Genomic DNA, 17501 nt, shown 5'->3' with positions numbered 1-17501 from the left:
ACAGTAACATAATGAAACAAAGAAAAGTAAGGTAAAGTAAAAGAAAGTGTGTCTCTGGATTTAGAATTCAGCCTCTGGCGAGTTATGAGAGAACGATTCAGTGATTCGAAGCGCTTCGTTTCTATTTATATCTCGATTTCTACCAATTATTAAATAACTAAACTGACTTATAAATTAAGGATCTGTAGAATGTACATTATTTTTTGTGTTAAAACTAGAGGTTTAGTCTGGATTTATTTTTCTCTCTGATATTCTCATCTTAAACAGCACAATCACAGAAAAACTCCTGGTGAAGCAACTGAGATCCACGCGACACAATGCCGTTTATTAAAGAAGAAACTGAAGACATAAAGATTGAAGAAACATTCAGAGTGAAACTTGAGGAAACTGAGGAACAAACAGGTTGGTTTCATTCTCAAAGATGAACTCGGTCATTTGATTTTTATTGAAATGTCCAGCACTACAGAAATGAAGAATATTTTTGAAGAATGTCAAATGAAGAATATTTTTGAAGAATGTCATATGAATGAATGAATGAATGAATGAATGAGGCATTTATATAGCGCTTTCAAATGTACAACTATACACCCAAAGCACTTCACACTCATGTCAGGGGTCTCTCCTCAACCACCACCAGTGTGCAGCATCCACTTGGATGATGTGACGGCAGCCACAGTACAACGGCGCCAGTGCGCTCACCACACACCAGCGATAGGTGGAGAGGAGAGAGGGTGATAGAGCCAATTCAGTGAATGGGGATTATTAGGAGGCCATGATTGGTAAGGGCCAATCAAGGGAATTTGGCCAGGACACCGGGGTTACACCCCTAAGTGCCATGGGATTTTTAATGACCACAGAGAGTCAGGACCTCGGTTTAACGTCTCATCCGAAAGACTGAGTGTCATAATTAAAGCGCTTTTGTTTAAAATGGAGCGGTTTCGCCTCATGTGGACAGGCATGTTGAGATCACATGACCAGACAAACACTAACGCTGCTTTCAAGTGAATCTGGAGATTCCATTCGTTATGACACATCAAATTAGGAAAATTAATTTGGTTATAGCCTTTTATGATTACTTCTATGACATTAAAACCATAATCTACTTCTGATTTATGAATACATACATAACTCTTTCCCTGCCAGCGTTTAAAAAAAAACAGTTGCCAGCCACCACCAGGGTTTTTGACAATTTTCACATTTTTATAGCCCATAGAATATTTAATTTAATGAATATCTGAGCATGCAATTTATTAAAATAAAGAGCTGACCCTCCTTTTTAATTTTTAATCTAGTTTTATTCTAGCTTCTTGCATTCCTTTTTTTAAATCAACACTTGAATATGGGTAAGTTTCATAAAAAAAAGCACATTTTGAACAAAAAGCTGAGAAAATCACGTTTTTGTGAACGATTAGCCTGATGTGGTCATACTCAATCAGGGCTCGACATTAACGCTTGTCGAGCCCTGGAACAAATGGATTTTTTGAAGGGAAACGTGAAAGAGAATTTTACTTGCCTGACGGATAAGAGCCTGATTAAAACAAAAAATAGCTAGCGAATCACCAAAATGCAAGAATGTTTGCGGATTAATTTAGTGTAAGAGGGGTTCGATAGTGGATGATAATATATAATGAACTGACGATAACAAGGTCACGCTGTAGACGCTCGTGCAGCCTCTCGAGGAGAAATTACAACACTAGAGCGTTTATGCGGTTTGCTGAATAGCATCACGACTGAAAATGACACTGCTTTCATATGAAAGTTTCATAAACAATTAATTAACATTCACTTACATTTACATTCACTTAAAGTCACTTACATTTTAGATGCAGTAGTGAGTGCTTTTGTTTCGATTTCAGCAGCGAAAATCGTTCACACAGCAGAACCGTAACGCGTCTCACAGACACAAGTGTGTTACGGAACGATTCAGCGTTTGAAAGAATCGTTTGAATGAACGACACAGTGACTCACTCATTAAGACGGCCATCTGCTGCCACCTACTGGAGGTTTAGTTTTATGGTTTACATACTTTCCAACATTTCTTTTTTTGTCTATTCAAATCTCAAAACATTATTTAATGCAGTTGTAATTTTTCAGTGTAAATTATTTAATTTGATTGGTAACAGCCCTTATAGTGTCTTAGGGACCTATTTTAACGATCTGAAACGCAAGTGTCACGCCGGCTGCACGAGTAAGCAGCGCGTTTTTTTCGGCGCTCATGTTAACTGATGAGTGCATTCACACCGGCAGCAGAGGCAGCGCAGCGGCGCGTAGCAGGAGCAGAGCAGAAGCGTCAGTGCTGCGATCGTTTCGGCGCCGGCTCTATTTTTGACGCGCTGCTCACGATGAATTAAAGCCACAGTACATTGTTCTGATCAAAATTAACCTGGTTAACCTCAAAATTAACATGAAAAATAACACATTTACCCATGAAATAATTTAGTGAAGTGTTCCGTGTGTTTCTCAGTCACCATATGACATCCGGCGCTGTGGGTAAAAAAAGAGTTCTACACAAAAACCGAAGTCACTGCCATAAGTTTTTGCCTGATACAAAACTAATTTAAAATAGTGTATGCCAGTTTAGCTTAAATTAAATATGAATTAAATTATGTATATATTATAACTATATGCTGGCATAAAAACAGAAACGATAAACAAAAGCATGTGGTGTCACAGGCAGTGTTCTTCAGAGTGCACCTGGAAAGACAGAATGGACGACACTCGTCTCATCGTGGAGGTTTAGAAGCACACAGTTCTCTATGATCCACACAATTAGCTTTATAAAGACTTTCAAGTGAATGAAAAGGCATGGGAGGAAGTTGGTGAGCGTGTGCGGTTCTTGGTGCTGATGGTAAGTCATTTTAAAGTGTTTTTGACAATCTTTCGTTGTCTCACGAACAAACAACTAAATATGGATAGGTAAATAGAATATACACACATTAATATAGTATACAGTATAGACATGTAGATAGACTATGATGTGCGTTATTTTGTCATAAAAAAAAAAAAACGTTTTTGATAATTTGCTCATTTAGCCTACAATATATCATTAAGAAGTTTCCTCTTAGTTATTACAGTCATTTATGAATTATCTTTAAGAGGTTTATGATGGGTAATGCATGTAAATTTGATGCCTATCCAATATTTCAAGACAATTTCCTGAAGTTTCTCTTTTTAGCACTGTGCTTTTCATGGACATATAGTGCGATGGCCTTTCTTCTATCAAAAACTCACACTAAACGAAATAAAAAGACATCAGAAACAAGAAACGATTTTTAAAAATAAAATGAGCTTCATGATAAATTTTTGCTTTATTTCCATTTCAAATACATTAAAGAGAAATGCAAACTTATCCATTATAGAGTAGCCTACTCTGTACACAACTGCGCGTGACAACTGCGCGCGACAAACGCTGCCTGTGTGAAAGGAAAAAGTGTGCGCGCTGCTACTACTTTACACACGCGCTGCTTCAGCGCTGCCTACGCCCTGCTTACGCGTGCAGTGTGAAGCCGGCGTAAGGATTGATGAGCTGCTGGGTTAATTAATATTAATCACGTTGACTGCGTTCGCTCAAACTGGTGAGCACCAGCCAATGAGAGTGCCAATTGCGCATTAGTTTCTTGTTCATAAAGGCTGAATAATTTCTAAATGAACGCTGTTATTTAAAAAAAATACAACAAAGAATATTGTTTACATATAGCAAATCAATTCTGTGTGGTATGTAAGACTCTCTCGGGATCTCTTTGAGTGTGTGTGAAACATGGATTGCTCTCAGTTGAACAAAAAAAACCATCCTGCCCCAACGACCAGCTGCTGCCTCCATCCTGTCGTCAGTCACAGTGCCTCCACCTGCTTGTCGTCCAGGGTGACCCCCTACACCCACCTCTGCCCCTGCTAAAGCCAGGGCAGCTGGTGGCTGGGCGCAAGGGAGCCACCCAACCCGCCCAGGGTCCTGTTAAATCCGCTGGCAAGGGCAAGCAGCCCTGAAACGGGTAACCCAGTAAGAAGGGGATCTGTTCTTGGGGAGGTGGTGTCTGCACCCCTCCCTCCTCCAGAGGAGGGTTGAGTTTCGGTCCTGCCCCTGTCTCTCCGGAGTCCAGCGGTACCCTCATTCTCAAGAGCAGTTTCCTTTCTTCCTTGGGCCCCAAGTGGATCCGGTTGGCAATGTGTCTCTCTCTCGCCCTCACGCTCTCTCTCGCCCTCACTCTCTCTGCGGATAACGGTTTAAATTAACTAACTTTGAGTGCTGATCAAGAGTTTTGTGCAGGCAATTTTAGGTCACGAGACTCGTGACTCTTGTCCCAAATATAGCAGACTTCATTCAGTGATTGAAACAAATATCATTAATGTTAATTGAAGTTTTACAGCATATTGAACGCTCCGAGCTGTGCTTTTCCTTGACATGGAACGGTTAATAATCACACCATTGAAAGCAGTGCATTTATCATTCATTCATGCATTTACAAGTTACAGTAGCCGACACTTAAGTGTTTCTGTTTAATGTTAAATAAAATGAGGCATGGTATGCTAACTGTATCTTGCATAACATTAGCTTGCATATAACTTAATCTCGCGGCTCAACAATTTTACCTCCTACCGACCAAAATCCAGTTCTGAGATTTTAAAGAGAGAAATGGAGCAGATTATTATTAATTTTTTCAAGAGCTTTTTATTGGATTTTGACATGCTTCAAAGCCTGTGATGATGGGAGACCGGACGTAAGCATGTAAATCTGTTGCCGGTTAAATATCGTCAAATTGCAATTAGTTAACAGTTTATTTCTTATGTTAAATGTGACTGTTACAATATATTTTAAACATTTATATATTACGTCCAAGTCTTTATTTAAGTAGCCCTACTTATTTTTATTTAACTCATCTCAGATTCATTGTAGCCTACTTTATATGACATGCTAGCCGTCAAACAATTCAGCCCCGCAAAGCTGCGAACAGTGGAAATATGCCTTTATCATCCCAGCAGATGATGTCCCGTTTAGGCCTTACCAGATTCTCTTTTGTGCATTATTCCCCATCCCGGTCCAGCTCCACCAGCTTCTCCCGCTCAGCGCAATGACGGTTTAGAAACGTGTTTTCTTCTGGTATAGCTGTTTTTTAAAATTTCTGTTGTTTTAGATGTTAAACTTAAGTTATAATATTGGTCTATAAATAGGCTAGTTGTAAAAAGTACTTTAAGTAGCCTAATGTATAGACCAATTTAATTTCATTTACACATTTTAATTTACATGACAACAAAATATATGTATAAACATGTATAAATGTGTTTAATGTCGAAATTATAACTTGCATTACAAAAATAAACTATGTACAGTAGAGCTCGACCGATTCATCGGATTTGCCGATTAATTGGCGCCGATAGCTGATTGGTGGAACAATCGGCTATCGGCCGATAGTTTTTCCGGTTTGCGTCCGTTGCGGGAGCGGCTGAGAAGGCAGCTGTCATTACACAGTAGCCTACGAGAGCTCTGAGAAGGGTCTGCTGGCATTATATAGCGTGAGAGCAGCCTCTAGAGGCCAAATAAAAAACTATCACTGTTTACATAAACACGTGAGGTGAGGACATGTGAGGCTGCGCTTCACAGCTCATGCTGCACGGGAGCGCGCTGACACATCTGATGCGCGTTTAAAACACCAACAGAGAAACGGTATGAATACAGAACACTTCAGTACATGTTACCAAATCATTATAAAGTAATTGATTTGTTGACTAGATGCTTTAGCAGAGGAAGGACAGCAGAATATGTACTTTGTCGTCGAGGCTGACAGGACCCTAATATTAGCAGCAACGGTTACCTCAAGCATTTAAAACGATGTAACTGAGAAACTTTTTTTGATGTGAGAAACTGTATCATGCATCCAACAGAAATATAAACGCATTAGACGTCAATACATATGTTGTTATTTTGATAAGAAAACCGTTGTGTTATAAAAAAGCGAACTGTTTGGATTTATATGAAATGATAACACTTATTATAATACAATAATATTCAATTTGTAACATTAAGTAATAAATGCTGTAGAAGTATTATTCAATGTTAGTTTTATCTGTTAACCTTTTTTATGCACTATGAACTAACATGAATGATTAAGGTAGAATTGTATTGCTCGAATATTAATACATGCTGTAAAATGTACATTACATAATGCATTTAGTTCATGTAAGCTAGCTAAATAAATACATCCTTGTTAACAAATGGGATTTGCAGTCTGTCACCTGACATTTACATACATGTTTCTAGGTTATAGCTAAAGAAACATTTATTTGTAATTTTTTAATGTTTTAGTTATTTTCTGTAGAATTTTTTCTGTTAGAACTCATTTTAATATTTTCATATTTACATTTAACACATTTTCATGGTTCAGTACTTTTTAAAATGTCTTGTATTAAAGTTCAGCACTGCTTTTTTAACCTGTTATTTTATGTATTATTATTATATTTTAATCTAGTATCTTTTTAAAAACTATCGGTCGATTAATCGGTTATCGGCAAGCGATGTCCAACCTAGCTATCGGTATCGGTAAAATCCACTATCGGTCGACCTCTAATGTACAGAACCACTTCTCTTTTATTTAGCCGTTTCAAGTTAATGAAAATGAACAATAGACAGCAATTTCTTTGTTTCATTTACAAATAACTTGCATAAAAAATAATAATAGGCTAATAATAATATAGCCTAGCCTAAATAAATTCTTCTGTGCCGGCCACAGCTTTACATTCAGCCTTTGAAGGAGAATTTTGCTAATGGACCGTCGTCAATGAGTGCCTTTTCATTAATTCATTCATATAAAAACTTTATTTTGCAGTACAGCTAAGTCAGCAGTTTTTCTTTATTTGCATTTTGTCTTATAATTTTTAGTGACAGATGTCGCATTTGATTTAGCTTATTTTTGTCTGTGACATTTTTTAGCTACGGTGCTGAGTGTGATGAGAAAAATAAATGATTCCACGGACAACATATATCCTATCCCCAGTGTCTCTCTTTCTGAAAGGGAAATTTAAAAGAGAGATTCTGGAAACGACAAAATTACAATTACATTAAATTACATTTAGAGGATTAGTCGGGAATAAAATTATTTTATAGGGTAAGCACGGAGTGAATTTTAAGCGTGAGCGGGATGGTGTGGTGCGGAACAGCGGGAGCAGGACGAAAATACAGCCCCGCGCAGATTTAATTTTAGGCTATTTAAAGAATGTGCAGGAAAAAAAGAAAAAAGAAACAGCGAAAAGAGAGATAATGGACTGATTCCTCTTCTTGAGAGAATGGTTGACAAATAAATAGCATTTATGCAAGTTAAAATTGGGAAATTAAAGTTTATCTTGGTTGCTCAGGGCAGGGAACTGGGAACTGTGTGAATGCATTAAACGTTTTTTTACTTCCAAGTTCAAGTCCTTGTGCTGTGTTCAATATTATCCAGGCCCGAGTTACCGACCGCTATACCGTCTTTATGGGAAATCTAAACGAGTTCCGCAGGAATGCGGACCAGTCAAATCCTGTAGTCACCAGTGTGCTATGAATTCTGGGATAGCGAAGGCTGCGAAGTTAAGAATTGGGAAGGTTCCATCTACTGTACCCTTTCTTTGCCTGAGAAAGGCTGGTGCGACCTTCACTTTGGGACAGCCTTCGTAATGCCGCTGTGTTACGGCCACCACCGCAACACAAAAGAGGGACAACATAGAAGGCTCGTAATAGGGGTTTTATTCACAAATTCATAATCTTAGCACAAAGTGGGGAGAGCAAAAACACAAAACTCAGAACCAACACCAGGGAGGAAACAAAACGCAACCAGCACGCCGCACAAGCTCCTCTAGACGTAGCGGAGAGGTTCAATATATACCAAGGCTCATCTGATCCATAGGTGTATGGAATCTGTACATAAGAAGACAGAAACAACAATTCCTCCCACTAGAGGGCAGACAAAACATTAAGACAACTACATTCACATGTAACGCCTTCATCCCCCAAAACAATTTATTTTAGTTTTTTTTAATCATCATTAGTTAAAACAATTTACCTACTTATGCACCCACCAGACAGGGCATCAGCCACCACATGTTCCTTACCTCGAACCGGTTTAATGTCGAGATTATGGCTGTAAACAATTTGCAACACATTAGACACTGATCAAAGTTACACATGGAATTCAAAAGGGTCAGAGGATGGTCTTCGAGAGGGCGAAACAGGTGGAGCAGCAGACGCATCCCACACTCTCTCTTTAAACACAACTTTATGCGTCAGCATAAAATCATCAGCCAAGATAGCAGCGTTGTGGAGCATATCAGCCTCCTGTTCACTTATACAAGTAGAAAGAACAGCAGGCAAGCAATTCTTAAATTCCTCCACCAACATTAGCTGTCTCATTTTTTTATTTCTCGGTTTCCACTTTTTGTGACGCGCACCAACGATCAAACAAGAGTTCTTTTTCCCGAAGGACATCCTGGGATTTTTAATGACCAAAGAAAGTCACGACCTCGGTTTAACATCTCATCCGAAAGATCCATTTGAATCTATTTTATTTTCTTCAGAACTTTTGTTGTGTATTAAAAGTGTTATGGAAGGATTAAAACATACATTTAATTTATTTTAATCACATGAAATTAAACATCATCAAAACATAAAAGTTAAAACACATCATGCAGGCTAAATATAATTTGTCTTTTTTTCCTTAGAACTGATGCAGCTGGAAGAGAAGAGTCAAGATCTGAATGAAAGGGAGGAGAAAGCTCAATATGAGAATCATGATTTCAAAACTGAAGAAAATAATTTTTGTTGTTCACAGACTGAAAACACTTTCTCACAAGAAAAAGCACAAAAGACAGAAACTGATTTCACCTGCTTTCAGGATGAAAAGAGTTTCAATCAACAAAGAAACCTTACGGACCATACGAGAATTCACATTATAAAGAACCCTTACACATGCCAACAGTGTGATGAGAGTTCCAGACAAAAAGGACACTTCAAAACTCATGTGAAAATTCACACTGTAAAGAAAACCTACACATACCATCATTGTGGTAATAGTTTCAATCAAAAAGGACACTTTCAAGACCACATGAGAGGTCACACTAGAGAGAAGCTGCACTCCTGCAAACAGTGTGGAAAGGGTTTCAGCCGAAAAGGAAGCCTTGACAAGCACATGAGAATTCACACTGGAGAGAAACCTTACAGTTGCCAACATTGTGGAAAGAGTTTCAGACAAAAAGGAAGCCTTAAAGTCCACATAAGAGTTCACACTGGAGAGAAGCCTTACGCCTGCCAACAGTGTGGAAAGAGTTTCAACCGAAAAGAAACCCTTGACAGGCACATGCGAATTCACACTGGAGAGAAGCCTTTCACCTGCCAACAGTGTGGAAAGAGTTTCAACCGAAAAGGAACCCTTGACAAGCACATGATAATTCACACTGGAGAGAAGCCGTTCATTTGTGATGTCTGTGGAGAGAGTTTCAGATATAAAAAAACTTTTAAGCACCACATGGGGATTCACTTAAGAGAGCGGTTTGATTTGTCATCAACCTGGAGTGAGTTTCAGATAGAAAACCCTTAGGGTTCATGCAATGACTCTTACCGGAGAGAATAATTTCATGTGGCATCACTGAAAATACTTGCAGAAACAAAGCCAACCTTGAGGTTCACACAAGAATTTATATTATAGATGGTTTCATCGAACGTACGCGCATTGCTACGGTTAAGCACCTGGCCCAAAGTTAACTTCCGGTCTGTGTTTGTTTATTGGTCTGGCTAGTGGATAGTATGGCGCACTACTCATTAGAAACAATTTTTTGACGTGCTATTCTTGTATAGCATGATACAAATATTAAAGGGGTCATATAATGCCATTTTTATACAAGTTAATATGATTCTTTAGTGTCTAAATGAAAACTTTGTTCTTACAATACCAATGAGAATTTTTAATTAAAGTATATTACACTCATTTTAGGAAATACGGCTTCAAATGATGAATGACCCCGCACCTCTATTCTGTGGGCCAGTGCGGAGTGTTGCCTTAGACAACAGTAGAGGCGAATGAATGGCTATATGTCTGAGGACGCATCTGTGCAACTTCATCAATTTGAACTGGAGTCGGACCCGGGACAAGATGACAGCTCCAACAAACGTCGACATTTAAGGCTAAACAGGATGTTTCTAAATGGTTGAAGAAAGTAATGTCCCTATGATCTATCTTTATGTACTGGCAGGGTAATGTTAGTGTGAATGCTGTGTTTACTGATGTATGCGTTACTTCATTGATAGATTGATGTTACAACTAATGACAATAAAACTTTTTTCTGTTAATATCAGTTTGTCAGTGATGCGTAACGTTATCTATGCACTGTAACAATTGTTACAACACAATTTTAACAGACACCGTTATAAACCATCTACATAATTAAAGGGTTAGTTCACCCAAAAATGAAATTGATGTCATTAATGACTCCCTAATGTCTTTCCACACCCATAAGACCTCCGTTCATCTTCAGAACACAGTTTAAGATATTTTATATTTAGTCCGAAAGCGTACCCAAGTGTATGCACACTTTACTGTTCATGTCCAGAAATGGAATAAAAACATCATCAAAGTAGTCCATATGTGACATCAGTTAGTTAGAGTCTCTTGAAGCATCGAAAATACATTTTGGTCCAAAAATAACAAAAACTACGACTGTATACAGCATTGTCTTCTCTTCTTTGTTTGTGTTCAATCCTCAAATAAAGATTCAAACAGCTATGAATCAGTGAATCGATCAATGAGTCGGATCGCCAGTGTCACGTGATTTCAGCAGTTTGGCATGCAATCCGAATCATTGATCGATTCACTGATTCATGACCGATTGAATCTTTGAGGTTTGAACACAAACAAGGAAGAGAAGACAATGCTGAGTAAAGGCGTAGTTTTTGTTATTTTTGGACCAAAATGTATTTGATGCTTCAAGAGATTCTAATTAACCAACTGATGTCTCATATGGACTACTTTGATGATGTTTTTATTCCCTTTCTGGACATGGACAGTAAAGTGTGCATACACTTGGATCCGCTCATATAAAATATCTTAAACTGTGTTCTGAAGATGAACGGAGGTCTTACGGGTGTGGAACAACATTAGGGTGAGTCATTAATGACATCAACTTCATTTTTGGGTGAACTAACCCTTTAAGCTTAGTGTTACCACATCCACACTTTAAAACCAGCATACACAGTTTGTAATAACACAAGAACCATAACGCGTTGTTCATTATGTGGCATATCGAATGGAGGGAGATGTTAATCACCATTTAAATTTTATCCAACTATGCAACCCTGGTGGGAGGCCAGGGAAAAAAACTCCCAATTAAAGACACACAGATAAGTTTCACCAACTGAAGGCAAGGTATTAAAAGAGAGAAACCTGAGTAACAATACAAAAAAAAAAACTTTATTATAAAAATCACAAGTGCTGATTAAAACCCCCACAGACACACCCACAATGGCAGAATTATAATTCCCAGGGCCAGGATTAATGGGAACCAGGCAGGTCAGCTGCAACTCAAATGATGATTCCCCCTTCTATGTAAAGCACTTTGAGTGCCTAGAAAATTGCTATAGTGCTATATAAATGTAATGAATTATTATTATTAACTCGGAGGTCATCAAAAACCCACCTCAAGTCACACAAGAGCAAACACCACACACCCACCAAAGGGAAGTTGTATCAGCACACAGCACTGTGAAACACTGCAGAATAAAGCAGCTAGCCTCCCCAGTTCCACACACGACCTCACTGGCCCTGAAAAAAAGAGAAAACATTAAAGAAAATAACAAACAATAACAGTTAATAAAATAAGCCAAACACCAAAATGATTCAGTTACTGTTGTACCTCTAACACTCCGGCTTCCAGAGGACATCACAGGCCTACAAAACAAACATATAATCAGCACCTAAATGGTGCTAATGCAATACAATCAAATAATAATAAACAAACAAACTTTTACAACAAATGCATACTAAAAAAATGGAAAATAAATAAAAGTACAATAGAATAAAAATAATAATAATAATCAAAACCAAGACAAATAACCAGAAAACAACAACAAAGAAACAAATCTAGAAACATTACAACCAAAGGAAATTATATCCAAAAGCTTAACTGATAAGCAGCCTCGCGGACACATCTGAAGCCCACTTTAACAGCCCCGACGACTCGCAAGCAGCAGAGCACTACACAGTCCAAATTACCGTCAATGACACGATCAAAACCAGAATAGACCTGTAAGCAAAACAGCCGCTGCGTCACCTGAGATCACTTGCTAAGAACCAGACTTAAATGTTCCCCTTTCCCTTTTAGGGATGGGAGGGGTTTGTGTGAACGGCTCAATTTGAAACAGGGGAAAACATTTAAAGGGGGGGTGAAACACTCAGTTTCAGTCAGTGTCATGTCAATCTTGAGTACCTATAGAGTAGCATTGCATCCTGCATATCTCCGAAAAGTTTTTATTTTTTTAATAATTATATAAGAAAGATGCGCTGTTCCGAGTCTTTCCGAAAAAAGCCGAGCGGGTGGGGGCGTGTCGTGTGAGCGGAGCTAAATAATGACGTGTGCAGCAGCGCGCTGTGTGTTGAGTCGAGCGTCATCCCTAACAGCGGAAAAAAACTTTATTCAAAATAAAAATATGGCTTTTAATCAGATACAGCCATACATCTATGATCCGGAATCAGACCCAGAGGCTGCAGTTGAACAGGAGCAGCAGCAAAAACGACTAGAGCAGGACGTCTCTATGTGGTAAGTTACAAGTTATACACTAACTATATAATATGCTTAGCAGCTTGTGTTATTTACATATTTATACTTGAATTATATCGTCGTATTTTTGTCTTTGAAGGTGTACATGTGGGAAGTGCAGTTGTGCACGTGTGTTTGTGTGTTTACGCGTGGTTTGTGTAGACAGTAAGCGGACTAAAAGCAGTCTCACTCACCCTTCTAACGTTGGGACTGCTCCATCCTTCAGCATTAGGCGATTGGGAAAATTCGGCGTCGAGCTGGGCCTTGTTTATGAAACAGTCGGCACCGAAATGCAGCGAACAGATATAAACATTCGCGCAACTCAGTTGCTGATCCGGAAAAGCAAATTACATCCACTGTTGCCTTAACGCGGGGTTTTTGGCGAATCTGTGCAGGACTGTCTTGGTCTGGCAACCAAAAACCCACTTTTTTGGTGACATTGTTATGTGCTATGTGTAATTGTCACCTGTCCAGCATCCTACAAGCCCCGCTTTGATGGGCGTAGGCTGTTGCTTTCGCTCTCTCCCTCGCTCTCTCTCACGCGCTTCCGGTAGAATTGTCCGTAAGGCCCATACAAGGAAATTCCGCCCCCACTAACGTCAAAGGGGACGCATGATCTCAAAAAACTTGCCGAAACTTATGACTAACCGGAAGTAGTATTTTTGACAAAGAAATACTCCCATCAAACGTCCACCTTAACTTTTGAAACTTTGTCTATGTTTAGTATGGGATTCCAAGTCTTTAACAGTGTAAAAAGATCAGTATGCATGAAACAGCATTTCACCCCCCCTTTAATGAAAAAAAAAAAAAAAAAAACACTTGATGGATTTTTATCATTATAAGATGGTTGTGTACAGGCACTGCCAATACACATTTCCATACATCAGCTTGTAAAAGTGCATGTAAGTTTGGGCCACAAAAGCGCACATGCGCAGTAACCTTTGTTTATGTTGCATTATATGACCCCTTTAAAAATCAAACAGAGCACAGGACAACAGCGCAAAAACAGTGTGTGCGACTCAACAAAAAGCCTTGAATGCTTACTAAATTTTCAATCTGACTGCATGTGAGAGCACAATAATTTATATTATAGACGGTTTCATCGAACGTACGCGCATTGCTACGGTTAAGCACCTGGCCCAAAGTTAACTTCCGGTCTGTGTTTGTTTATTGGTGTGGCTAGTGGATAGTATGGCGCACTACTCATGTCTAAATGAAAACTTTGTAATATACTTTAATTAAAAATTCTCATTGGTATTGTAAGAACACTCATTTTACCTGGTCAAAAGCAGCTCTGATTTCACAAAACCATTTTAGGGAATACGGCTTCAAATGATGAATGACCCCGCACCTCTATTCTGTGGGTCAGTGCGGAGTGTTGCCTTAGACAACAGTAGAGGCGAATGAATGGCTATATGTCTGAGGACGCATCTGTGCAACTTCATCAATTTGAACTGGAGTCGGACCCGGGACAAGATGACAGCTCCAACAAAAGTTGCATTGCTTGAACACTCATTTTACTTGTTATTTATTTGCTTGTTATGAGAAATAATCTACTGTAGAGGTAATTTATTCTGGCTTTGCTTGCACATTGCAATAAAATGTGATCGCCTTGAGTGATCAGGACACAGCGCGTTTACATTTGATCACGTCAAGTGGTCGCCATCTGGATAACTGATCGGATTTATGCAACATTCAATTAGGTATGTATTTATCATGGAGTGTAAAACAACTTTCGCTTTGTCCTCTATTAATGGCAGTGCGTAGCGCACAGGATTTTTGTGATGCATTACTATACAATCAATCTCAAATAGGGTACTTCATCTACAAGTTGAAGTTTCCCAACATTAATCTTATACTATGAAACAAAGAAACGTGTTAACCTGATGCATTGCTTGATTAAAAGGCGAGCGTGCACGCATTTATATAGGCTACTATACAGAACACTGCATTACATGGTCCTTAAAGGGTTCACACAAAAATTTAATTCGGTCATTATTACTCCCCCTAATGTTGTTCCAAACCTGCGAGACCCTCGTTCCTCTTCTGAACATCTTCGGTTGTGATCAACATGGATTTAAGGGGGGCGTTTCCACCACTCAATATTGAAGACAGCAATGGGAGAATATTTCTAATAAACATGCTGAAAAAAACACATATGTGTTAAGATAATGTTGCACAATTAGAATTAAAGATGATAACGCATAAGAAAGATGACCCAGCCTTTTGTCTTTGCCTAGGGGCAGCAGACTTAGTGAACATCTGGAGTGGCAGTTGTTGGTAACTCTTTTACTCCGTGAAGCAGAGACCAGGAGACTTGGACATAACTTCAGCAGGATTCTTTATTGAGCGCTTGTACTGTCTTTCGGCTATGGTCATCAAGTGTCTTCAAAGTATAAAACATGTTTTATACGATGTTCTGATGGGATTCGCACACAATGTCCGATTCCTGAATTAATGACTCCTTTGAACCAAATCATTTTTATTACTGATGTGTCCAACACGAATAATTTATTCAAAACACCTCTGAAATGAGAACACAAGTGTGCTTACATAATTTAGCAAGAGAAGATAGTAAGAATTATTTTATAATATTTCAGCTCATATTGATACAATTTAATATTGATTGATATTACCAAAACAATTGTCTGTAAATAGTGTTAAAAAAAGGAACAAAAGAAACCAACATCAAAGTAAGAGATCATACATATGATAAATTAAAATAAGCAAAAACAGGTTTTTTTTGCATTTATTTCAAATTTATTGTCAGTATTGCGCTCACAGATCATGTGAGTAGGGTACTGTGTGTGATCCTAAAGAGGCATCAAGAGACACCAGCGGGCGGCTGGTACCCCCCTGGTGTCTGGTTTCCCTTGCTCCATCTGCGGAAGAGTGTGGCTCAAGGATTGGACTCAACGCCCATGAGAAGTGGCACCAGCAGCAAAGTTGCTGAAAACCTCCCCCCTACCGCCTTCCCTCCATCCCTGGAGCAAGTGTCATCATCGAACATACGATGGACAGCTAAGAGTGTGTGTGTGTGTGTGTGTGTGTGTGTGTGTGTGTGTGTGTGTGTGTGTCATGCTGACACAGAAACAAACATTGTATTAGGGTCCGATCACGAATGTCTTGTTGGATTTTGTGAGTTCTGGAATGCAGCCATCTTCCTGGTTTGTGGTAGGAGATTATTTATGTAGCTGTGGAGTGTGTATTTCCTCTGATAGCCAGTAGAACATAAACCAGGGTGCACCTGCCATTGAATTGGCTGAGTAGGATGTTGTAGACCAGTGATTCCCAACCTGTGAGCCACAGCCCACTAGGGTGCCTCAGTGATAACTTAACATTAATTTTAATATATTAATATAATTCATACATTTTATTATTTATATGTTAAATAATAAAATATATTTTTATATAAATTAAGAAAAAAAAATTACAACAAAGAAACACCTCATGCGTATTCTGTGATTATTTTGAATTCGGAGCAGCCCAAGGCATTTCTAATCCTACTGGCTCAGATCACTCCACTGCTTCATGAACACAGGATACGCAAACTACACATTTCAGATGAATAAAGAAAACCAGTGTCGCTTAAAAGTTTTGATGAATTGCTGTTGTAATGAAGGTAAAGATGATTACAATGACATACCTTAGGCACACGCGTGTCCATTATTGAGGCGCAAACAAGCTATGCATATGTAACCCCTACTGTTTGGACCAGGACTTGAACCCAGGTCCGCCGGCATCGAACGCTCTAACACGGAGGCTAAAGGCTGCAACCTCTGGCGTCAGTCGCTAGAGCGTCTCTTGAGGTCAGAGGAGTGAGGTGTTACTTGCATAGCAACTACTACTAGCTGGCCTCTGTTACACTCACCCCCCTAAACCTTACTCCCATCCCGGGTCACGGCACCAATGTAACCCCTACTGCTCGGACCGGGACTCGAACCCGGGTCCGCCGGCATGAGAGTCGGACGCTCTAACAAGGAGGCTAAAGGCTGCAACCTCTAGCGTCAGTCGCTAGAGCGTCTCTTGAGGTCAGAGGAGTGAGGTTTACTTGCACAGCAACTACTACTAGCTGGCCTCTGTTACACATGTGCTCTTGGCTCACTGATCTCTAAAACATCATATTTCTGCATGAACACAGTTCATTATATTTACATAATCGTCCAAATGAATGGGCTGTGAGTGTTTTATAATGGATGCTCGCCGAAGAAGCATGTTTTAGAGAAATTTGTTAGGATCAGTGGTGCTTGTCCACACGGGCATCAGCTTCAAACATAGACATGATTGCTTGTTCTTAAGAACTGTTTACTGATGACTTTGACTTCAGATGGCTAAATTTCCACATATTCATATTCCACATATTCAATCGCCGACAACTCTCTCTCTCCGGTGTGCAAACTATGTTTCCCAACATTCCCAACCAAACACACGTGCGATGTGACAAGTAAACAACGCGAGATCACGTGTGTCAGAACCGAGTTCTCGCGTGAGACTTGGAATTGTTATTAAAAATAATAAACTGGACCAAGTTTGCTCCAAATTGTCTGTGTGCTGATTTGTGGAGTAAAGTATAAAAAAAAAGGAAAATTCTGGAGGAAATTGTTGGAAAGCAAGGGGGAGCAAGGATTGTGTTCTGCAAAGAGAGTTTAAGGTTAATAAATCATTTTGCAGTGTGCTGCGGCTGTGGCTGGACGTGCAAATGTTTGGGCTTTGTTTCAGTTTGAAAGAATTGT

At 39.2% G+C, this 17501-nt stretch overlaps 2 protein-coding genes and 1 pseudogene across 3 annotated transcripts in view; 2 read left to right on the top strand and 1 right to left on the bottom strand.

The window, feature by feature from the left end:
• LOC137049305 (gastrula zinc finger protein XlCGF57.1-like) overlaps nucleotides 1-17501 on the top strand; it is a 250594-nt gene that overhangs the window by 38706 nt on the left and 194387 nt on the right. The gene's annotated exons all lie outside the window — the stretch shown is intronic.
• Nucleotides 1-17501, bottom strand: part of LOC137049410 (zinc finger protein 585A-like) — a 42290-nt pseudogene that overhangs the window by 14067 nt on the left and 10722 nt on the right.
• Nucleotides 266-14129, top strand: LOC137049342 (zinc finger protein 664-like). Of its 2 annotated transcripts, none has more exons than XM_067427867.1 (3): nucleotides 266-402; nucleotides 8683-9531; nucleotides 14086-14129. In XM_067427867.1, the coding sequence occupies exons 1-3, from the start codon at nucleotides 318-320 to the stop codon at nucleotides 14109-14111; spliced, it is 960 nt and encodes a 319-aa protein (XP_067283968.1). In that variant the 5' UTR covers nucleotides 266-317; the 3' UTR covers nucleotides 14112-14129. The 2 variants fall into 2 exon arrangements, with proteins under 2 accessions (XP_067283968.1, XP_067283967.1); XM_067427866.1 differs by lacking the exon at nucleotides 14086-14129 and adding an exon at nucleotides 9951-10306.

Source organism: Pseudorasbora parva, chromosome 20 (genome assembly GCF_024679245.1).
Source record: "Pseudorasbora parva isolate DD20220531a chromosome 20, ASM2467924v1, whole genome shotgun sequence".
NCBI lineage: Eukaryota > Metazoa > Chordata > Actinopteri > Cypriniformes > Gobionidae > Pseudorasbora > Pseudorasbora parva.
Note: the sequence above shows the minus strand (reverse complement) of the source record. Positions and strands in the feature narration are given on the sequence as shown.

What these genes read in the sequence shown, in the direction of transcription:
- LOC137049342 (XM_067427867.1), top strand. Translation starts at nt 318, where the DNA reads ATGCCGTTTATTAAAGAAGAAACTGAAGACATAAAGATTGAAGAAACA. An exon ending in GGAAACTGAGGAACAAACAG is followed by an intron (nt 403 to 8,682) that starts GTTGGTTTCATT and finishes TTTTTTCCTTAG; the next exon opens with AACTGATGCAGCTGGAAGAG. An exon ending in TGATTTGTCATCAACCTGGA is followed by an intron (nt 9,532 to 14,085) that starts GTGAGTTTCAGA and finishes AAACCATTTTAG; the next exon opens with GGAATACGGCTTCAAATGAT.